We start from the raw sequence: 25,331 nt of genomic DNA on the forward strand, positions 1-25,331 counted from the left end.
ATATATATATTTATACATGATAAAATACATAATACACATATATATGTGTGTGTGCGTAAAGCATGTATGAAAATAAAATAGAATTACAATATTGAAGTAAAAAATATTAGAATAAATAATGACATAATTACAATTGTTAATGACTATTAATACATACATGATAAAATATATAATATACATATGTGTGTGTGTGGGCAAAGCATGTATGAAAATAAAATAGAAATAAAATTACAATATTGAAGTAAATAAAAATATTAGAATAAATAATGACAATTGTTAATGACTATTAATACATACACAATAAAATACATATAAGAATTAAAATAGAAAAATAACAATTCAAATAATAGAATAAATATTAAAAATTAAAACTATTTTTTAAAAAATCAATTTAAAACACTGAAATAGGAATCCAAAGGGTTATCTGGAGCTGGCCGGCTGCTCGCCTGCCCGGGAGGGGCAGGAACGGGGCCGCATCGGGGATGCCGCTGCTCCGGGGATGCTCCCGGGGATGCACCCGGAGATGATCCCGGGGATGCACCCGGAGATGCTCCTGGAGATGATCCCGGGGATGCTCCCGGGGATGCTCCCGGGGATGCACCCGGGGATGCACCCGGGGATGCACCCGGGGATGCTCCCGGGGATGCACCCGGGGATGCTCCCGGGGATGCACCCGGGGATGCACCCGGGGATGCACCCGGGGATGCACCCGGGGATGCACCCGGGGATGCACCCGGGGATGCTCCCGGGGATGCACCCGGGGATGCACCCGGGGATGCACCCGGGGATGCACCCGGGGATGCACCCGGGGATGCTCCCGGAGATGCACCCGGGGATGCTCCCGGGGATGATCCCGGGGATGCTCCCGGGGATGCTCCCGGGGATGCTCCCGGAGATGATCCAGGGATGATCCCGGGGATGCACCCGGGGATGATCCCGGGGATGCTCCCGGGGAAGATCCCGGGGATGCTCCCGGGGATGCTCCCGGGGATGCACCCGGGATGCTCCCGGGGATGCTCCCGGGGATGCTCCCGGGGATGATCCCGGGGATGCTCCCGGGGATGCTCCCGGAGATGATCCAGGGATGATCCCGGGGATGCACCCGGGGATGATCCCGGGGATGCTCCCGGGGAAGATCCCGGGGATGCTCCCGGGGATGCTCCCGGGGATGCACCCGGGATGCTCCCGGGGATGCTCCCGGTGCCTGCGCCGCTCCCGGCAGCATTCCCGGGAGCACTAGAGGGCACTGTGGGATTTGGGCCGCCCCGGCCGGTGCCGCCGCGGGGTCCCGGGCGCCGAGCCCTGCCCGGGGCGGCTCGGGGGCTGCGGGGCCGGCCCGGAGCGGCCCCGTGCGGACCGCGGGGCCCGGAGCGGCGGCCGCGTCCCCCGCACCGCACCGGGGCCGCATCCCCGCGGCTCCCCCAGCCCGGGGGGGTCCCTCCGGCCCTACAGAAACCCGCAACACCCCGCACAGCCCGGCCTCTCCCTGCCCGTGCGATTAGAAAGTCCGCGCCCTGCGGATGGTTTCGGTGCAGAACGCTCTGCCATGCAAAACGAGCGCAATTAATGCCTTTGAAACAATTTATGATTTCCGGCCTACTTCAACATGTATTAGCATATACCTGGTTTCTTTAATATACACTTTGTTTTTCCAAAACCACAAACATAGTTGCTGGAATTTCATGTGGAAGTGCTTAAGGGGTTGAAAGTTAACACCTTTGTGAGCCGAGCAGTCTCACAGTTGCTGCTAAACAAAAGCCTCTTTGTAGAAGCTTTCTCGAAATGTTTTCTTAACATGTTCCAAGTAGTTTTAGGCAGGCAACTAAAGTAAACAAGATGTTACCATGATAAAAACACTTGTGAAAACATTACAGGGTGCACTTAGTAGTTTCTTTCACATAAACTCCCCTTCGTTTCATCAAAGTTAAATGCACATGAAGCAGATTACCAGCATCACTGCAACACCGGACTGCCACATCTCTCCAAACGTCTGTGTCCTTTCTTTTAAAGAATATATTTGATTTTAAAATGGTACAGCCAGAATTAAGCACGTCTAATCCACAACCAAATTATAGGGGGGAGAAAAAAAGGGAGGGGTGAGGAATAATAACACCCTATTCAGTCTTCTGAATTTTTTGCCCTGACTACCCTGCTGAATAAACCACCCTCCCTCCAGCCGGGATTTCCTGAACAACTTGCTGCAGAAGGGGTATATATTCCTATCTTTCACGGTCTTTAAACACATGCAAATGAAATCAAGGAGATAGTCAATTTTGCAGGAAAGTCGCTCTGTGCTGCTAATTGCTCCTTTCCCGGCCCTGGTTAACAGGCCAGACACGTGTGCACCCCCAGCCCTCACCTTGCTGCCCACAGCCTGGCAGAGGGCACAGGGTCACCGCCCTGAGACTGGACTTGGTTTTGTTTTTAGGCTCAGGCAGCGCTCTGGAGCGTGCAGGGTGCTGCTGTTTCATTAGGCAGAGCAGCAGCCCCTGCTGCTATCACTTAGCTCTGACTGATACAGCATCACATGATAACCAATGGCTGATGGATTCAAAAAAGAAACACAACACAACGATGCTAAAGCCGCAACTTATTTCAAAAAGAAATAGGGAAATAAATGTGTACAATAGCCCGTGTATCTGCTGGTTCTGATAAGCATCCTCCTGTTGGCTGTGAGTGAAAGACAACTAGGATCGTTATTTGTACAGTATTTATCTTTGAAATCAAGGGCCCTGTGGTGTACCTCACCTTGGGAACAAACACTACAGAACGATCACAGAAGAGTGTCAAATCTCTGGTTTTGATTTACCAACAGTTATGATATTTCTTCCTCAGGAGAAAAAGAAATGAACCATGTTTTAGACCTGAGAGTCCTTTTTTCTCCCTTAACTGAAGAATCATTTTATTGGCATACAAGGCCTTCATTCCACATACAACTTCTCTGTGCCTTTTCACAAGGTAAGTGAAATTAAGCAATACTCGATACACAGGCTGTATTTCACTTAGTAAACAAGAGCTTTTCTCTTGAGGGGGCCACTGAAAGAGTGCCACAGATTGCACAAATATCAGAAAGAAACTTCAACCATCTACCTGCTATCTTTTTAATGAATTCTGATAAATGGCAACAATTTAAGGACAGATTCTTCACAGGAGACATAGAAGGTTATGGTATTTTATGAATCAACACTCACTCCTTAACAGTGTCAGTACACTGCTCAGGGACATCCATTTCTGCATTTGTTCTGGGTTAAGTATAGCTCTGAACAGTAAGACTGGACACTGCAGCATTTGGATAATGAAAAAATTCACAGAAGATGGTAAGTTTAGGAAGCTCACACAAAATATTTTTGATGACAGCTTTCAATGGGGGCAAAAACTAGACCGATAGTGAAAAAACTAGAACTGATGGAGCAGCTTCAAGTTCAACCTGGGCTGGTGACAGTTTGTAGGTTATTCCTAACTACTGATTGCAGCACGTTATCTCCTCCAGGTGGTCTAGGTCTATGTACTGAAACATCTCCAAAATGCCAAATAGAAAACCAGCCCTGCTTCTATCCATGCTTAAGAGCTGTGTTTTCTATGCATGGCCACCTCAAGCAGAGCACTCAAGATTCCTATGGAATCTCCCAGAAGGCAGCTGCTATCACCCGGAACACAGGACTAACACAGGAAGCAAAGGTGGCACAATCTGACCATATGTGACCACACACTTTATTCTGCTATCTAAGGCTACCACAGCACCTTTCCCTTGCACTTACAGCAGTAAAGATGAGAATTGTTTGAAAGGTCTGAATGCTATAGTATGGCATATGAATACGAATGAGCTGGCAAGTATGGCGAGATTAGCATTTATTTCACTTAAGTGAACAACAGGATGAATTACAAGGAATGAGGCCACCCTTCATGGAAATTTATGACTAGCACCTTCTTATTTTGTAATCCTCCTGTAATGAGAACCTTCTCATTACTGTACCATTCCTCATTTGTAACATATGTTTATAGTAGGACCAGCGCCCCTCCTATGAACTCGGGAGGGTTTTGGCAGTGGAACCACAACCAGTCCATTCTGTTCTGAGAGCAAAACCCTATCTGTATCATCTAACATCACCCAGCAAACAACCTCTGCTTGCTTTTGCTCTTCCCTCCCTCACAGAAAAATCCAGGGAACCGCTCCAGAAACAGCAGGTACACCTGAACTTTTTGGGAGTAAGTCTACTTATTCATCCTGAAGAACCTCATGTATTTATCTGGACTAACTTCATGAGATGACTAACCTAAATGGGAGAAAAGTTTGTCCCTTTGTGCACTTGAATCACAAACATTACTGGAGTGGCTTGTCTTTAGTGATCTTAAAACTGACCAGCCACAGAACTCAAGCAAAGATCAGGGACAAACCTTCAGCAACCTGGATGCACCCACAGCATGTGTGTACCTGGTGTCCTACCTAGACAAAGAACTCTTCTGTAATGGGAACAGGGGTGAGGTTGATGATTTAGTTGTGGAGCAGCCATGTGTAAGCTATTAGGGCTCTGAGGTTCTTCCCTGCATAAGGATGCACACACTACCACACACTAGTCCATAATGCACTGTTTATGCAACGTGTAAAACTGTGTTCTTTGGCAGCAAGGAAAAGGTCTGCAGCAAACTGCAGGGGCCCAATTAATATAATTATAGTTTATTTTTAGTAGTGTAGACTTTGTTCATTAGTTACTTATTTGACATAAATTAAATTTCATGTGATGTTCTGCAATCCTCTTTTCAATTATAGAGTTAATTTAAGACTAGATTTCTAAATTAAAGTGAAATCAAGGTTAAAACAAGGTTTTATTATTTACATGATCGATACTGCAACTTAAAAATTATTTAAACAAAATTAAAAAAAAAAAAAAGCTGCGGAAGTGCAAACACTATTTTACAGCAATACACTGAACAAGACCGTAATTTCCCCATGGGGCTAATTTACTATCCCCTGTTAAAACGTTCTTGAGCCTGATCCAAAAGCCACTGAAGTGAAAGGGAGCTCTCTGTTGACTTCAATGGGCTTTGCATCAGGCCCAGGGTGAGTGACAGCACACAACATTTCAGGGCATGCTTTCTGTACAATGCAAGTGCCAAAAAAACCATCCTTACTTTAGGAACGACTGGAAGTCTTCACATACTGCTTCACAGCCCGGCCACTTGCAGACGCCGTGTCCGTACAGCGGGTGGCTGTGTGAGTGCTCCTCGTGGGATAAACTGGAGGGGAGACAGAGGAGAGAGAACAAGTGCTGTAAGCTGAAGGTACTGTGACAATTCATCCTCACAAAGACTCCTAAAGAGCAGCAAACACCAGATCCTGAAGCATCCCCAACATCTCACGGTACCCGCCTGACTCTTGCCCATGGTTTTTCAAAACAGAATTAAATACCATTTGCAATGTGAAACATGTGTCATTCTTACTTAGCTATCCTCCTACATTTCATTCATTAATTAAGAGGTTTTTAAAGAATTTAAATTAACAAGGACGGGGGAGAAATCATTTGACAGACCTGCTTAATATCCTGCTTGATATTTTGCTAAAAAATTTATGAACATTGCATATTTACAATTCAGCTTCATCAAGAAGTCATCTCCATACAGCAATGTCCCATTACACCACACCACAGCCGGACCTGAGGGTCTCCTCATGGCTACAGAAAGGGAAAGCATCAAATGTGCAGCCTTGGCTTTCCCACCATGTTATTTATTTACTGGGTTGTTTTTTTTCTGGTTTTTTTTTTTTTTTTTTTTTTTCCTCTTGTTCTTACAGTGTGTTTCATTGCACAAATACGGCCCCCCCTTACACCCCAAGAAAGAAGATTTGAGATGTATTTTCAAATGCAAAATTCACCATAAAGAAGAGGGGGCATGCAATCAAAGGATTCCTCAGCACGAGGGGTTAGTGGGGGCTATTAACCTTGCCTAAGATTGGGCAGGAACGTCACAGAGCCTCCTAACTACTGAACCCAGGGTTAAAGCAAAAAATTCCTATGAGCACTAAGGGGTTAATCCTTCAGCGGGATTCCAATCAATACGTAATGATTTGGCTGCACTGATCCAAGTCATGAGATGCTTTGATCCAGGCCATGTGGTGCTCAGGGAAATGTATCTGTTGCACTCACTGATGAACCATAGTCAAAAATATCTTCTTTATTCGACTTCTGCATGGAAACTTCCTAAGGAAAGGAATTATTTTTTGCAACTATCTCCATAACCTTAGATGACTTTAAAAGCAGAATGTCAAAATAATATTGAAATCTCTATTTTATGCTCACACATGTATGTATTTTTCATGGCAGACCTTTTTGCTACAGTATGTCTGTGCTGTATTATGGACTTCAAACATACACAAAGGATATGAACACATACCAGCATCTAGGTGTGGCTTTTATGAGTTACTTCATCTTGGATTACAGGTAATGTTATGGATAAATGCCTACTTTTTGTCATTTTACTTTTATACACACCTGGAAATGCCGTTTTAGTCTTCTTCTGTAATATTATCTGTCTCTGCACTCTGACAAAATTGTGTTCCTGTACTATTTCAGATGCACTGGGTAGCCAGATCCCTGTAAATACACTCCTGAGACATCATTCCAAACACAAACTAATTGGAAGAGAAATTCCTGCCCAGATCCTGCCACTTTCGACTTTAAGCACAATGAGAATCTGAAGATTACTGAAGGTGTTTTTAAAAAGTATTTTACATTGAAAAAATAATTTAAAAAGTACTGACTAGAAAAGATTATTATGAGTTTTATATGAATCTAATTAATTATTTCATTAATATCCTTTTTTGTCTGTTTACAAATAGTCTTTCAATCATAAATATATGTATGTGCAAGGTAATTTCCTTAAAAAAACGAACAAAACAACCAAACAAAAAAACAAACAAACAAAAAAACCCCCCCAAAAAAACAAAAAAAAAAAAACCAACAAAAACCAAAACAAAAAAAAAAAACACCGAACAGTAGGTAAAGAGCCTTACAAAGGCCTTCTCTATATACAAATTCTAGAATTCTAGACTGGTTTAACTAAATCAGTCTTTTAAAAAATGCTCAAGTGAGGAGAATCTCTGTAATGTTTTTAAAAGAACTAAGGAACTGATGCATTATTTGCAAAGAAATTAAAAAAAATCCTAAACCATATATTTTCTCAGCTAAGGAAGAGGCAGAATGGTTGAAGAACACCATGCACCCAAGCCGAACACGCATATGGTCAAACATCCTCTATATACATCTGAAAATTCAGAGAATAATGGGGTTTATCATCTGTTTCTGTACCTGGATACAGCAAAGGGTGAGAAAGAAGGCTTTCAAGTTAACACTCCATTGAAGTCCGTAAGATAGTTATGATTTTAGTGTATTTGGGAGAAAAAAAAAAAAGGCAAACAAACAAAAAAAAAGCAGTGTATGAATCTGCCCAGTGCATGTTACCCACACATGGGACTTGTGATGGCCAAGTAAGGAGTCAGTGCTTAAACCTGTGGGGTTTAAGCACTGTAAATCTCATTATAATATCAACAGGAGTCACATGGCTTAAACCCCCAGCAGGGATTTTTAAAGTTTCTCTGTGAGAGCCTAAAGGCCATGGCCAAGTCAACGGAAAGAGCCCTACGGAGATTTGTATTTATTTTTTAAATCCAAGCGCAAATCTCTTTTCTTTCCAGGGAACTTGCACAAGACAAGACAAACTATGTAGGACGTGACACCCTGGTATTGTGTCCAAAGAAAATGATAGAATGACCAAGACAATATCAAACTCTAAATGATGCTCAGGATGTCAAAGGCTCGTGCTGTCAATAACCATAAAGGCTGATGCTGACTGTAAATGGGAACTTAAAAGGTCATTTTGCTAACACGATGCTACATGTAACACGCTTAACACCTATGCAGAGCTTCCACAGCCATTCAACCAAGCAGAAGAACTACTTCAACTTACCAAAAATAAGACATTTCAAAGAGAAAAAGCCCCTCAGTCCTGAAAGACAAACGCTGGTCTCCTCTGCAGGCACTGTGCCATTCCAAAGGCAGCAACTCCCATCCTGCTCGGGGGGGTTTCAGCATTGCCTTTCGGTGACCTTTATGTGTCAGTATCAGATTACTGCTATTTTATCCATCCCACTTTTGAAGATATTATAGATTGCCACTTGTTCCCTGACAGAGCCTGAGGAAGCACCTCAAAACAAAACAAAGAGCGGGTTTATACGGAGGCGGATGTAACACACAACGGATACAGCCAGTGGAAATGAATGGAGAACTCTGTTGAACTGATCTAAGTACTCTGTTTGGGCAAACAGAGGTGGAAAAAGAAGATTTTAATCCTGTACATAAATAAACAGCTTTGTGAGCATGATGCAAACCTGTAATCTGAAATTGCTCACTGATATTTCGCCTGCACGCAAGCACAGCTTCTGTAATCTGGATGCATCCTAGGTCTCACTGCTGGAGACAGACTTTTAGAAGATCTGAGCATTGGCAAGCAGAAGCAAGTTTTAGGTCTGTTTGATTTCTAATGACACATTAGAGTAGGTGTTTGTTTCTGTCACCCTCTCCTTCCCAGGAATGCATATTCATGGTCGGGTACTGGTGATGCAACACCAGTTAGTGGAAATCATTTTATAACAAGACATAATTTTCAAAGTAGTGAAGGAATAAATGATGTAAATTCAAGACAACGTGGGGTTTCTTTCTCTTTGTAAGGTACTTGCATAAAAAATAGTTAATACAATAGAATTACATCCAAATAATGCAACAGTGATGATTATTACATTGAACAACAGCAAAGAACACTCTGGCAAGTGAAATGTCTTGCGTAAGTCACTTATTCAAGACGTACAAGAGAATAACAAAATCCATGTACGAGACTGAAAACTGGGTGTCTACTTCTTTTCTGCTGCTTCCAGCTCTGTTTCCAGTACAGAGGAGAAGGGAAAAGGGACAGGCACTTCCACAGCTCATCCGGGCTTGCTGGATAGAGGAGAGGAAATTTAACCCCTTCCTTCTTCCCCCTACATTGTCTCATAACCCCAAGGTTACCAGAGGGTCTGGTAGCAATATTCCTAACAGGGATGGCTGTTGAAGCTGCTACTTGCACAGCCCACTCCTGCCAGTCACTCATCTTTTGGAATACACCTGCTCTCCTACAGCATCCTTGAAAAACCACTCTCTGGGACACAACAGCACAGGAGACAAGAGATACCAGAGACAGCTAAGTGCTGATGGAGAGTGAAAATGACACCCCAAAGTGAGATGGGAACCTACTGGGTATTGGGGAAAGCAGTGACCAAAGCTCCAGCATGAAAACACCCCCATTTAAATGGTTTCATTCAACCCCCACTTATTAACCACTGGGAACTGGGTGGAACTGGGTACTGTGTTTGTACACCCACTGGCTAAGAAGTCATGGGTAGATATAAAATCCAGCTAAGCAGAAGCCTCAGTGTCTGTGCTTCTGCCACACAGTGGACCATATTTTAAATATTCATGATGCTGACATACTTCATAATTCCACTCTTTCTTCCACATCTGCTTGGGCCGATGATCTTTGCCAAAACACTGGGGGAAGTCAGTGATGTAGAGAAGCATCCTTGACTTTCTATTACATTTATGAAGCATCTGCTCAACATTCTAACAGAGCTCAGAACATGCCTGAGCCACCTGCACGCTGAAAAATCAATACCATGTCTCCTGCTTTCCTCCTGCAAGAAGCTGGAGTACAGCACCCTCAGAAAGTGCAGAACTGCTTTTTTAATTTTACTTTATTCCTCAGGGTCAATGGGAAATGACCTCATCTTTGCCAGCTGCCATGAAACTGATATCCATGTACAGCCCAGGCAGGAGCATGGGGCTCTGTCTCACACCACATTCCCCCTCTCTCTGATTTAAATGGCACAGACATTGAGGCAGAATGCCACAATTTTGGTCCTCTACCGGAGAAGGAGACACACACCTGGGAACCAACACAGCTCTCCCAGAGCTGTGACTGCCCAGTGAGCTCTGAAGCTCATCAGAAGGCACTGAAAGAATAAGGCTGCTGAAAAAGCCACAATTTTCTGATTCAGAAACACTCACTGTATCTGATTTTAAAATGAAACGGAAGAAGTAATGATTAAATCATCGTACAAACTGTACTCAAGTGCAAGTTCCTGCCTTCATGAGGGAATCAACTGAACAAAGATGCAGAGATGTGTTTTGCAGTGAAGTTCTGCTGGTGAAAATCCCTTCAAATTCTTAGTAAGGTGGCACAGCATATCTCTTTCCTCTCTAAACTGTGAATTAAAAAAAAAACCCAACCAATAACTAAAAAAAAAACCCAAAAAAACCCAACATCTAGATACTCATGCTCCTGTCCAAGCCTCAGGAATGGCCCAGGAAGCAGATACGTGATCTAAACGGAGGGTGTCCAGGCAGGGTGATGCCTCTCCATCAGTGAATAAAGCTTAACAGAAGGTCATGGGCCTGCAGGAGAGGTGGAATTTGCTGTGAGTGGTCAGTGACAGCTCTTTCAACAACTGGCTTGCAAATTTTTGGATGCTTTTTAGAGGAGCACTTCCCTTCCTCACCACTTTAGTCCAGAACTAGGACTAGAAGCTGCTCATGTTTTACATCAAGCCCTACTGGAAGTAACAAGAGGTTCTATTACATTTTAAATGACTACACCAATTTAAGACAAATCAAGTTAAAACTGCAGCCCACAGGCTGAATGAAATCCTCTCTTCTAAGTGGTGTGCACTAACTTGTGTACTCCTGTAGCATATGAAGGAAAACAGCAGTGCTGTTGTAACACGAGGCCACCTGGGCACCCCAAGTCACTGCCCCCCATTTATGCCGCTTGTGGCACTATTCCCTAAATTCCTGTTCTGCAAGGAGAACTCTGGAGAATCTGCAGCAAGACTAAGACAAAATCTAGCTGACATTCCCCTTCCCTTTTACCCCCACCCTCACTGCAAAGAGCAGAACCAGACTGGATAATTATAAGCATCATCTTCTGGTTTTGATCTATCCACTGATGGTTTGGATTATTAATCAATGTTATGACCCTCCAGCACTCTAACACAATCTCCTTCCAGTGGCAACCCCTCTTCCAGCCCTGCAGGAAAACTGCCACAGGCCTGGACAGTCACTGCCCTACATCCCTTCCTTGGAGAAATTAATTGTATTTCTAGAGCATTTAAAAAAAATGCCCATTGCAAAAAATCCATCACTTATCTCCAGTGCAAATTCCACTCCTGCATTTGAATTAACGAGTTTCTCTATGATTTAAAACTCTTATTTTTTTATTTCAACCTTACGCTTAGGTACTGTGGTGAAAAGTACATCAAATATACCCAGACACACATGATTTGAAATGCTGGATTTTAAATTCCAGCACTGCTAACTAATGAGAACAATTTTTCCTTCTTCTTCTTTGTAGCATCACTTCATGTACTTACATACCATAATCATATCCTCCTAGAGCCTCTATTTTTCCAGGGTGTAGATCTTTAATTCCCTTTAATCTGTCTTCATAGCCTATTCCCTCCAACTCCTTTATCATCTTAGCTGCTCTCCTCTATATTTGCTCCAGCTTCCCTTTATCCTTTCTGCAAGAGAGTGGCCAATTGTACATCACACTCAATGTGGTTTAACTGGTTCTGCATAAAGTAGAACAGGAAAAAAAAAAAAAAAGGACTCAGATGCAACATGCATGTTTATGCCTCCCATGACTGCATTTACCTTTTTGACTAAGACATGGCACAGAGTGTCCCACCTTAATTTCTCAACCCCGATTATGCCTCAGCCATTTCCCACACAGCCGATGCTGAGCAGCTGACGTGTCATGTCAAACCCGCAGTTTGGAATTTTGATTTCCTAGCTGGGCTACTTTCTACTTATCCCTGCTAAATCTCATTTTATTCCTCTCTGAACAGTCTCCTAATTTATTCAGATTAAAACGGATTGATTCAGTATCTTAGTTTAATTAGGAAAAAAATGTGATCCAACCACTTTCTTGGGTTTTTTGGGGCTGGGGGGATGTTCTGCAGGTTTTTTTTTCAGCTTGTTTTTTTTTTATTTTTTTTTTTAACACTGACTTTCAGCACAGCAATCCCATCCCTCTTACACACCCAATTCGCACGGCAGAGGGAGGTGGCAATGGCAAAGCTTTGGCCCCAATTCAGCAACCCTTTTAAGAACACATACAAGTATAAAAACACAGGATTAGACCTTGGACTTCACTGAGATGGAGGTGTAAAATTACCAATGAACATACATACTTTGTAAAAAGATCCTGTTTGCCAACCTTATTTTACTGTAATTTATATTCTCTTGTAACATTTGAATTTATAGTAAAAGAAAACACTGAGAAACAAGATCTGTACTTGTTCAACAAAATTCTATTCTGTTACATTTAGAGTTGAGGCAAGTCTTCCACTCTTATATAAACCAGTGATACATCAACAAATATGATTAACAGGGATTATTCACGTCAGTATTTTTCACCCCTGTCCCACAGGCACAACAAAACCTGTGCAGAAGGTGACTGTCACATCACACACAGCCTGGCAGCTCGATGGGGGGAGCCTTCGCCCACCCCACACCCCTGCAGCAGCAGCAAAGTGCCCTTGGGGAAATGTTTATAAAAATATAATTAAGATAAATAATGACTCCAAGGGAGAACTCCAGCTAGAGCACTGCATTCTCTCTGCGGCATGCTCTCCCCTTGGAAGAATGCTGTTTAAAAAAGCACTAAAAATCCAGAGGACACAAGCCTGCTTCCCCAGGGAAGCATGCTGAATCATACAGGTAGTGTAAATATCATATGCTGCTGCAGGTGCTAGGCGGTCTATTTGTTTGTGTTTACTAAAAGGCATAACAAATAGTCCCACTAAAACAGAACAACACTTGGCATTGGACTGATCGGTACCAGAGCAGCCACAAATCACATTCCTGCAGTTAGATCTGAACTGCTGGGCAACACTAGAGCTTCACCCTGCTTTTTGGGAGGGCTCTTTGCCATGATTTGCCCCTCTCAGAGCACAGAGAAGCTCAGCATCCTGTCTGAGCATCCCGCACTCAGGGAAAACAGCGGGAAAGAAAGCCAGAAAAAGACAAGTACAGAACAGACTTGCATGACACACATGGCCAGCTAACATCGTTTACAGCTTTGCAACTTCTGAGTTAATTCACAGTATAAACAACAAGGAAAATGTTTCTTCCGAGCAAGACTTCCTGTAAACTGTTCATTAGAGCGCGCGGGGCTGTGCACCTGCTGATTAACCATGCGCTCCAAGAATAAACACAAACCCCAGCCAGCCAGATTGTTCTGGAATTTGCTCTGAGCTGATTTTTCTTCCCCCACGTTATAAATTGGGTTCTACAATAAAACAAACAGCAGAACATAGGTTGCTGAGAGTTAAAATCTACTTTTTACACTACATTGACCACAGCACCCACAGGCACAGCTACAATGTCTTTCTATGAATGGGACAGATTGCCATATGGATGCAGACACTGAACAAGCTGTACAACTCCTGGCGACAAGTGCCTAGGGGACTGTCCTATATTAGCACCACCTGTGCTGTGGAAATTGTGCTCTGTGTATGAAATGGTATTTAAGGGCCCATCGCGATGTTATTTTTGAGTATATACAAAAAGGAAAATTACAGTTAAAAAGAATTTGCTGGCTAGCGGATCTGTTGCTCAGTTCCCGAGATCATCTCCCAAAGGAATAGCTCTCCTCTTTATTCATGCAGCCCAAAAAGACACGCTGTAACACATATTAGCTGTTTCCCTGCCTGGGTTTATACCATCCTTTTAATGACAAGAATCTACTTTATAATATACATATGTTTTCCTGATCACACAGAAGAAATTACAGGCCTCCTACCTTACCACTACCAGCTATCCAGAAAAACACCCCATGGCATTTCACAAACGTTACTCCAGCAACAAGCAGTACAATATGAATTTTCCTTGGGCTCCTTCCCCCACCCCTCACTGTGCAGCAGGTAGAGCCACAAATCCCGATTAGCAAATTTAAATGTGCATCTCACTACTTTGAAAATACAGCCGTGTCTGCCTGACAAAAATAGAGCTCCAGATTAGCACAAGATGCTAAGGGAGCGAGGAGAAGGGAAAAGTAGGGAAGAGAGGTTTGAGCACTACCTAGCTGCTCTACGGAAAGAGATTTCCCCCTCTCCAAACTGCAAGGAAAAAAAAAAAAAAGATGCCAAGTAAAAGTAAAGTAAAACAAATTGAATTAAAGCAAAACAGTTGTAAAGTGAACATTACAACCTGGGAAAAATGATGTAATTTTATTGAGAAACTCATTTTTTTTCCATTAAACCACAGTGAAACGGATAAAGTTTATACAGCTTAATGGGGGAGTTTTACTTTAAATGCTGCTCAATATCTTAGCAGTACGATATAACATGATATAACAGCTGTCATACTAACTGCTCCATTTTTTATTGAACAGCACAGAAAATAGTCACACAGAAGTCACCTAAGTCCTCTACTTCTACAGCCCTTTCGAGGGTGTTTCTGTTCTCACATTGTGCTATGTATGTTAAAAAAATAACATAGCTCTTTATCAGCTCCTTGCTCAGCTCTTCAGGACAATCAGACCTGACCAAATTCTGAGAAGGACAACTTGAACATAGGAGGAAATAAAAAGAAACAGAAATCCACAGTGCAATAAACGAAAACCAGGTCTCTTTTTAAGAGTACTACATAAACACCTCTAATAAAAGAAGAGGACAAATTTTCATTGGACTTAAAGTATTTAGACAGGAATGTTTTAGTAAAAGTTTAACTGCAAAGTGCATGCAATTAACAGAAAGCCATCAGCTGGTATGTAAAAATAGCATTAAGCTGTATTAAATGCACGTGTAAGTATCTCAGTTGCAAGAAAAGGGAGGAGATATGCAAAGCACTCAGATATCAAACAATGATCTGTTGGCCAGATGGAGGAATAAAACAATACATATGCTAAAATTTGGAAGAGTTCTGTTAGGCGTCTGCCAAGGCTCACCCAATCTATTTTAAGTGCTTTTTGATACATTAGCTTAGTGTTTGGAGTTGTACAACTGATGGTGATTACACAGGACCAGAGAGAAGTGAAGCGCTGGCGTGCAGGAGCTCCCTGATGCTGGGGCAGCTTCCCAAGCATCAAACCCAGCACCTTCCTCCAGCCAAAGGCCACATCAAACATCCACAGGCTGGTTAACTTAGCATCTTTTGTAGGGAAAAGCAAGTAAAATAAGCTGCTTTTAGTTCAGTGCAGGAATTCCCTGAGAAGTATGATGAAGGAGCTCCTGGGCAGAGTGAGGAGCAAGTGGCATTGTACAACTGATGTGGCAGACGGTGGGTGCGGGCGCACAGGAGGCTCCACACCCGCATCTGAAAAGCACCAACAATAAAAAGTGCCTGATAAGGCTTAAAACTGAAGATTAACAGCCCCAGGTCTGAGTCACAGCCGGTGTTTTTTCAAAGCTGATTACAGAAGAGTGACTCAGAGGAGGGAGCCCGTTCAGTAACTGGTGGCATTTCTTTGGCAGGGGAGCGAGTGCCAAGGGATGGGACACTGGGACAGGCTTTGGGCTGTACCTGCACAGAGTAAATTGGAGGTGGCCAGGCTGGGGCCCTGCTGTCACAGTGTCATCGTCACCAACAGCCCAAGCAGCCCCACAGCCACTCCAGGTGCAATGAGAAGGACAGCAGCCATGTGGAAAGCAGGATGGGTTATCAGATACCCAGCTGGGCATCCAGGCTCAAGTCTCCCATTCCAGCCTGGCTCCACAGCAAGGATGGAGGCACTTGAGCTGCTCAGACCACGGGTAAGAGCACAAGGGTCATGATGGGGTTTGAATACATGGAGCAGCTGAATACCTCTTGGGAGGAGAGGCCCCAGGAACACCTATTTCTTAAGGGAGAATGGACCTAAGGCAACCTAATCCAACACAACTCTGCTGATGGTGAAGGATAATAAACTAAAATCAGCTGCAGGGAGCAACTGAGGGGAGCTGACACGGCTGAGCAGATCTGATGCTGGCACCAGTGCAGAATGAATGCCAGGGACTAAGTGGAGAGGCTGGCCAAGAGAGGATGGGACCCTGGGAGCATATGGACTGCAGGCTGAACTGTTTCATCCCAAGCATTAATAATGGACCCAAGTCTGTAATTCTTAATTGTGCTGAATCCTAATGCCCTCATCTAAGGGCCTTGGGATTTTGATGGAGGATCAGCTGGCATGGAAGATAACAACAGTAAAACACGAGGCATTAGGCCTAAGCAGCAGATCAATGGTCTGCCATGCCATTCCTCACTTCCCTTCAGAGCCTTCTCCAGGCCCTGTCCTCCTGCCACGCTGGCAAGAAAAAGCAATTTTTAAATCCCCTTGTTTATCCCATCTATTTTTCCTGTGAGATGGCTGCTTGCTTATGTGGAAGGACAAGACTCGAGTGTACGTGGCGTCAAAGGCAAGGAGGGGAAGAGATGGGACTGCCGGCAGATGGAGAAAGGTCTCTTGGACACAAAGCCTTTAACTGCAACTCTTCACCTTACTTCTGGTAAACAACAGATGCACTTCTTAAATTAACAGGTCTGGACCTCCATTACCTCACTTGTTTATGCACAGCCTCCACCATCCTGGCTCTGCTGCAGTCAGTGCAGGATGGTACCAGGGGATGTGACCAGCACGAGGTGTTCCACAGATCCACTGCACCCCCAGACCTCCCAAACTGGAGCAATATCTGCCCACTGCAAAGCACTGATGAATCCTGCACTGTTATGGTTTTCCAAACCTACCCACGTGGGGAATATTCCCAAGCTTGCAGGTTTCAGGATGCCCACTGTTAATCAGGTTTTACAGTTAGAAGCCACCTGAAGTGACCAGGCATCCCTCTGCTTTGTTTTGGTGCTTGTCTTAAGAAAACAATCAAGTTTCTCCCAAATAAGATGCAGTAGAACAAGATGGAAAGTGAATACTGCCCCTGACATTTCTAAGCACAGCAGATGTACTTAGCTGGCTCCTGTTATTTATTTATTTACTTGTGTAGAGAAAAACTGCTTGTTACTGAAGAAACCCAAATGCTGATAAGATGATGAGAGGTTTGCATGCTGGCTGATGGTCTCACTTTCCCTTATCCTGAATGAATACAAGTATCTATAACTAAGTATTTCCCTTAGGGTACTGATGACTGAGGTATGTTTATTGCATTGAGTGAATTTATATATATAATCAGCACAATAAACATTATTAAATTGTCTGAGTAAAATCAAAGCATGAAACACACAGTCAGTGCTGAATTCTAATGATGCTGAATGCCCATGATTGCATGGGGAAAGGATCTTAACAAGCCTTGATTTGAGCTTTGGCATCCGCCTCACAAATCACACGAAATGTTCCCTCTTTAATAGTGCTGAATATTGATAAATGTCTCTGCACGGCACAACAGGGAAGTTGGTCTCTATTGGCAATCTTTACCAAAGTGTGTTTTTTCCTTCTCTACACTCAAGGGTTTACCCTGAATGATTTAATTATAATTTTCCTTGTGTAAGACAAATTAAAGAGGAGAGTAGGAGTGTCATGCCAAAGCAGATTATTTATCTCCTTAACAGATTGCTGTGCACCAAACCCCAGAGCTGCTGCTGCTGCTACTTACAGAAGCTGGGCGAAATGTGGGACAAAAGCATAGATGTAATATACATTTAAAGCCCAAATGAATGAAAGCATTAACCCATTATTTATAACTGGAATTGTTTCATTCTCAGGGAAGCCTTACACACAGAGCATGCAGAAACCAAGTGGCACATGCACCACGGTGTTCCCTGGCCCAGGATGGAGGGTGCCTCCTGCTTTTAAATGTATTTTTGCTTTCTGGACATCCCAAGTGGTTCTGGCCATCTATCTGCTGTTGGCTTTTTAGTCATAAAGGAGAAATTTTGCTGTCACTGGGCCCCAAGGACAGCAGCCCCACAGTCACCAGGGCTGTGTCCCTGCAGCCTGTGCAGAACCCCAGTCTGGGCTGGCGACGCGTGGGCACGCCAGGCAGCCAATGACTGCTGCTCCTGCTATTTTAAACCCCTTGTTTATAACCAGAATGTGTTTTTACCCAAGATACAGAGCAGATCTGCTGCTCGCCTGCTGATTCTAACACAGGTGCCTCCCGTCTCGCAGGTCTGGAGCAGCCTCACAACCTGACCTGCGGGATCAGGAACCCCCTAAAACACAGTCTGAACTATCCCAGTGACATGTGCCAGAGATGACAGTGATTATAGTAACTCTCACATAACCAACTTGCCTCCTGCAGCCCACTCCTTCTCAAAAGCCCAAGAGAAAAGGGTTGAAAACAGCTTTACAGCACACCCTAAAAGTTAATGTTACCTGTATATGATTATTTATGGCTGCTGGGCAGTCGTTATGATGTGGCTGTGCTTAACTGTTAGGACACTTACAGATTTTACTATGTGCTTTTTATTGTTGGTTAAATCTAAATAAACAGCTCTTGCTTTTATCAGACCGGAGCTAACATAGGGTTAGCACAGGAGGTGTAGGAATGAGGGGTAATCCACAAGTCAAAAACCTTCCCTGGCCAGCCCAGGCTGTGACTTATGTGATGGGAGGTGGAAGGGCTGATTCCTCCCTTGTGAACCCTTCCCCAGCCCCATCTGACCTGAGCCTGGGCTAGGGACTGCCTCCAAAAGTCTCCTTAGATTTGTTATGCTGAACCAGATGGGTACAAGAACACACATGGACTTCATTCTAAGTCCAGCAAAATCATGCTCCTACCAGACCCATGATTTTTCTATTCTTAACCTTTGCAATCAAAAAATTACTAAACGCCTGCTTGTGCCTGTGCTCTCTTTTGCAAGCCCACTAAAATTTCACATTCTCTGAGCTTTCAAATATATATGTGATAGCAGAGCACAGCAACTCTTCCCTCTCTGCTCGCTCCTCACCCCAAATTCCCTGCCTGTAGATAAATATCCTTTCAGAAAGGAAACCAGTGCAAAATATCACACCAAGAGGAGTTTCTGTGTCACATGAAATCCAGGCAGGCACCAGGGTGCCTGATGAGACTGCAACAAAACCCTTAAGTGCATCAGGAGGCATTCTCCTGCCTGTAGTCTGCTCTACTTATGGATAAACATGTAATTCAATCACTGCAGCAAATGGATGGCACAAAGCCTCCATGTACCAAAGAGAGGCAGGACAAAGCAAAGTCTATAACTCTCTTATATGTATTCCCAAATATACCTATTTTGTATTTTGATACTTCAGGGAATTCAACAGATATGCAAGGAAAGTATAAGGCAAGCTTCATAACACAGGTATTGATTCCAGCACTGAGGATTTAGTCTTCTTAACTAAGACAATCTCAAACAATACCAAGGCATGTTTATGCCTCCCTAATTAATCTGGAACTTTACTAATAAAAGCATGTGTATCACCTTGTCTGTAGATCCCAACTGCCTCAAGGCCACAATTACAGGACTCAGACACACAGATTTCCAGGTCTGCTCAACACTATACACAGAGAAGATTCTTACTTCAGAACAGATTCTTGTATTTCCACTGGATTTCAAACTGAACTGAATCTGTTTCCTGGTTTAGACTGCCATTAGCAGGCAGCACGTGCCTCTATTCACTGAAACATCCATCTTGCTGCATGGGGTTTTTACTTTATATACTCAGTAAGAAAAACATAGATAAAAAATTTATTGAAAAGCCATAAACCCATCTTGTTCACTTCTACACGCAGCAAAAAGGGAATTAATTGTTTAATAAACATCACATCTTTTTTAGTATCCCATGTAAGTCTTCATGAAAACTACGTCCTTGGCACTTACATGCATTATAAACATATTCACTGATGTTCCCACACACATCCTTGCAATGGGTATATAAAGGTTGCCTTACACACACAGCACTTCTTCCAACAGTGGGTGTGCTCTCCTTTAAGATCTATCTATTCCCAGCAGCACTATTTTCTTAATATCAGAAAGATATAAGAGGTATTTATATAGCTTCCCTATCAATCTACTTTCAGACCACCAGAAATACAAACTCTATGGCTTAAAAATTCCATTATCCTCCCTCTAATGAATGAAAGGAGGATGGAAAGACAAAGCCATCAGTTTCCATAAAATCCAGCTTTCACTAGTGTCTGCTGCAACATTTCTAGATGGGCAAAGGGACTCTCCTGAATGCAAAGGAGCACTGCCCTCCCCACTGTGCCCACTCCTCAAGACCCTTCCTCCTCCTCCTCCTCCTCCTCCGGCAGCGACGCCGAGGCTGCAGCCGGCGCTGGCACCCACGGCCCCGGCGCCTGGGCCTGTCTATCTCCCCAGAAGCAAAAGTTACGTTGTTAGACACGCCTCAGTGAAATCTGGGGGTGTAAAGAAACAAACCTGCAATAAAGCATCCTCTGGAATAAAGCAGAGCCCGCGCCGAGAAGCACGTCAACAGACAACCCCTGATTTAAGCCATTTCTTTTAACAATGCACGCTGAGCAAGTATAAATTAACTCACACTTTTAAAAGCCAAACAACACCAGTTAGCTAATTTTATCAGCAGTTAAAAAAGAGAAAAAAAAAGCAAAAAGCCACTTTGTTTTAGAGAAACCTGGTGAACTCAAGCCTACTGTGTCTTGTGAAAGCAGGTAATACAGAGTATAAAATGGCAAATAAGTTAGATTAGACAGGGCACCAAAATTTGGTAGAAAAATGGGGATTGTACTGACCAACAGATTTTCTTGCTCACCTCCAGCCTGTAAACACACAACTCGAGTACCACCACCTGTGATGCAAAACTCAAAAAAACCCCCAGCTTCTTCGCACTTCCCAATACGCTTATCCAATGCACTTCTAATTAGCTAATTGTGCCCACATTGATCCAATTAACAAGCCATAAAGATCTGAACAAAAGGAGCATGTTCTGCCCAGTGGAGACTCTATTCAACCATGCCAACACCAGACAGAGCAAGATGTGGAGGACAAAACCGAGGCCAAGGCGCTTGGCCACCGCTCCCGAGCGTTTCGCCATCGCTCCGGGTGGAAAAAACCTGCAGGCACCTACCTCTCCCGTTTAGGAGTGTGGACTGATAGCTGTCCATTAGTTGAGGCGTGTGGGTTGATGATTAAGGAGGTCTTGGAGGGTGCGGAGGAGGAGACGCAGGTGGTGGACAGGTCCAGGCTGCTGTGGTTGTTGCTGGCTGCCTCCTCCGCTGTGTGCGAGCTTGTCACTTCCTTCCAGAGCTGCTGCAGTTCTGTTGGAATCATGCCTGAAACAAACAAATTGGATAATTAAATCAATTAACAGCTAATTCGGCCGTCTTCAAACAGTAATTAAATCAAAGAGTCAGTAAACAAAGCCTAGTGTTAGTTTTGCCTGTGTGTGTTTTTGCGCGTGTTTTTTTTTTTTTTTTTTAATAACTAAATGCTAATACTGCACTGCACGACTCTGCTACGCTCTGGTGTGACACCTGCAGTACTCATGGAATGCAAAATCCAGACTGTGGGGCACAGACATCCACAAAACACCACACCTAGACCAAACGTCATGTTAAATATTGTAATTTTTTGTAATTTTAAATCAGATCCCTGCTTAGGCAAAAATCGTCCCCACGCCCACAGCAAGGCTGAGAGCAAAGCCAGCCACTGGCTATTCTATGTTCAGCTAAGAAATTCAATTCCTTTATTTTTCCACAATTTTTTTGCTTTGTTTTTTTAGGAAAGTGACTACTCTCTAACCTGTTATTAAAAACAAGGAAGGTCTTAGGAAAAAAAAATACTCAGCTTTATTATTATGACAACATGAACCACAACATGACTAATTTTGTGCTTAAGTTTTAAATGATGACAAATAGCTTTGTTATTAAATACAGTTTTTATTAATCACTTTTAGACGTAAATTATGAATTCATATTGTCTTCCTGAAATGCTTTTCAAATTTTAACAGTCAAATTGATTATACTATGATTATTTCATTAACACACCTATCTTTCTCATTAATTTTGGTTTCTCGAACTGCTCACTTAATTGATGGATGTGTCTACCGAAAAACTGTATAACTTTCTATACAAGTAACACTATTATTACTGTCATTTCTTAAATCGATGCTAATGAGCCATTCAAAAGTAAAATGAAAACAGAAAATAAGCTTCAAGAAAAAATAATAATAAAAATTTGTATTTTTTAAAATGTGTCGAAGTGGACACCAGGATTAGGGAGGCAACATTAAGTAACTTAAGCAATTGAAGACTGCAAACTCCAGTGGGCCAAATGCAAGGTGAACCATGTGCTCACGCTGAGATCATGCTTTTGGATAAAGCTGATGTTTGTGACATGATCCAACAAGTCAAGTTTCTCTCACTGCAGACTATTTCAGTGCTCTTTCAGAGAAGGCCATGGGAAAAAATTAGCAGTAGAGACACGTCACTCAAATATTCAGGGAAAAAAAAAATAATAAGCCAGTGTCTGTGTGTTTTTAAAGAGGTTTCTCATCAGTGTGCATCCAGCTCATCGTTTGGGTGACTGTTCATTGTTTCACCATGTTGTGGCTCTGGAGCTATCCTAAGGAAAACTGCCATTTTCTGAGTGTACAGCAGCAGCTCTCACAGGCATGTACCTCACCCAACCTAAGGTATTGAAATAAAAAAAAAATAAGGCAGTTTGCATTATATTCATTTGAAACACATAATAAAAAATGCCAAGGTCTAAATTTAATTTATTTTTGTCATTTAGAATACAATGGATAGATAATCATCTCAACGTGATCAGCCAAACATCTTTACTTTGCTAAACTGTTAAAGATTTTAATTATGCTAGCTTTGGAGAGCACTGGTCTAATGAGGCGATAGACTCCAGAGAATCTAAGTGGTTAAGAACTGTGAAATGAGTCTGATAGGATTTTTTTATATTCACCGTGGATCGTTTGCATATCAAAGAGGAGTAAATTATTGCACGACAGACCAATAACCTTCCCCGCCTTTCCCAGAGTAGCATTAACAAAAACAGTTGGTCTCCGGTAACGGTTCACTACAAAAAAATGCTGAAATCCTTAAGTATCTGCAATTAATATATATTAGGGAAGAGGCTTCAATTTATACATTAAGTGATCAGATATTCTTAGGACACATCCGTTTCACCGAAGCCACGTCATTTTCCTTTCATCAGCCCCAAATGCCAATTATATTTTGATGGATTTTGTCCCAAATGAGCATTTAGTTATTAGACATATTCAATTATTACTTGTCCCCTGGAATTAAACCTCTGAGCAAATTAAACAAAGAAAAAGGTCAGTACACAAGCCCGTGTCCTGTTTTGCTGTGTGGGGGCTATTATTTTCAAACACCTTGCAAAGTGACAGTGTGGGATGTATTTTTAGCTAACACGCTTGACAGGACTGTCTGCACACTAACAATTACCTGTGAGCAGGGCTGACCCTTACACACTGTTTACTCAGTTGAAACAATAGTGAATAGACTTGTCTGTTGATGATAACATATTGATATGAGAACATATGAGCCGACACCTATTTTTATTTTCCAGAATAAGCAAATAGGGAAAGAATAACTGGCGCTTTTTCACTTTTTTTTTTCTTTTTTTAATCTGGATTTCTACAGGTTTTTAATTAAGCACAGGCTATCATGCACTCTCCTTTCCCTGTTCTCTACTCTCCTCTCCTCCTGGTCACTTCTGGACTACCAATGCTTTCTCCCAAGGAAAAGCCTGAAGATGTTACAGCCACTAAAACAGACACACACACGTTATTTATGCCTCTAGAAGTGAAAATGTTTCGTCTAACTTCCCATACAAGTTTAATTCCCATTAGTACTAATAACAACTATACCACAGATGGAAGGAAAAATAAAATATCCTCAGTTGTGTGGGGGAAAATGCTGGGATAGTAAGGATTTTAGGCCGAGAGACATTAATTTAAAGAACTAACTGTGATGTCATACATGTCCGCACACAACCCCTTGCCAAAAATTGATTACATCACCTGATTAATAAAATAAAATTAGAAATAGCCTCTCTCCTCCTGCCCTAAATTTAGTTCCTTTAGAGTAATTCTGGAGAGAATTCCTGACTAGCCTGTCAAACTGGGAGCTGAAAGGTATGTTCATCACTCATCCAGCAAAATGGTTAAATAAAATAATAGAACAAATGGCAAAAGCAAGTCAAACAGATCCACGACCACTCGCAATAAATTATGTAATTTACCATTTAACAGTCTCATTTTAACAGCGAGAGCTAAATTTCAAGTCAGATTCCCAGAACTGCACTGCAATTACCCGGGACTGCTGCAACTTCCTAAGGACCAGAATGGGATTCAGACCTGGAACTGCCAAATCTGCGGGAGCAATCAGGCACCCGGATGTCTCAGTCCTATTATTTTCACTCACTGGTGATCTGAAGTGTGATTTGCAGTTTCATTTTGAAGATACTGAAGATCTCGCTTTCGCAGCTCAGAACACTGCTGAAATGGGGTTTATTTTAAAATTGCTGCTATGTATGTACAGATGTAAAATCTAGATTATAGAAGTGTCTAAATACTAAGCAGAAAAGATTACACAAATATAACATTAAAGGATGTGCTATTTTGTTTAAGACAATAGGAGAGCACTAAAAACTAAAATGAAACTAAAATACAGATTTAAACAATCTATTAGCTCTGAAAACATAACGAAAATGTCACTTATGAAGTAGCATTCTCTCCTTGGAAACATTTATTACTATTACAGATACTTAAGAATAAAAGCAAAATGTTTTTAACTAAATTCACAGCTACATTTCCTAGAGGGATGATTTTATTTCTTTTATACACACATTTACAGTATTTGTCTCAGTCTTGCAAACTGTTCTGGAAACAAAAGGGCATGAGAGATGTAATTTCTTTTTTAAATAAGAAGTGTCCATTACCAATTACTTTAAACTATAGCCCTGGCTCTTCATTGCATTTTTCAGGACAACTAGTCCTCTTGATTATGAAAGAAAATGTAGGCACAGGTTTAAAAAATGTATGTTGTGGGGACAGTTGACAGATTACTGCTCACGGAACTCAATTTCCCAACCCCAGGTATCAGCGGCTCAAAGACAAACAGAGTTGCTCAACCTCTTTGTGTCCTTGTACCTCCATACCCAGGTGACCATGTTCAAGCAAGCAGAAAGTTGATTTAAACCTCATAATGACATCAGTTTTAAGCCATCGTCTCTCTGATAAAAAGGAATAAAATATCGTGCTGGATTGCAACCCGCCTCGAGTCTCCAGTCCCTCTTTCCTGCCGGCTCCCGCCACCCCCAACGCTCACAGCTCATTTCCCT

The 25,331-nt window shown here is 42.5% G+C and overlaps 1 protein-coding gene across 25 annotated transcripts in view; it reads right to left on the reverse strand.

The window, feature by feature from the left end:
* FOXP1 (forkhead box P1) overlaps nucleotides 1–25,331 on the reverse strand; it is a 380,080-nt gene that overhangs the window by 42,712 nt on the left and 312,037 nt on the right. For all 25 annotated transcript variants that reach the window (XM_077786176.1, XM_031505960.2, XM_031505961.2 and 22 more), the window contains 2 exons: nucleotides 21,082–21,286; nucleotides 5,131–5,235 (listed from right to left, as the gene is read on the reverse strand). In XM_077786176.1, the coding sequence (XP_077642302.1) occupies nucleotides 5,131–5,235; nucleotides 21,082–21,286 (310 nt within the window). The remainder of the gene's footprint in view (nucleotides 1–5,130; nucleotides 5,236–21,081; nucleotides 21,287–25,331) is intronic.

This window comes from Lonchura striata, chromosome 12 (genome assembly GCF_046129695.1).
Source record: "Lonchura striata isolate bLonStr1 chromosome 12, bLonStr1.mat, whole genome shotgun sequence".
Classification (NCBI taxonomy): domain Eukaryota; kingdom Metazoa; phylum Chordata; class Aves; order Passeriformes; family Estrildidae; genus Lonchura; species Lonchura striata.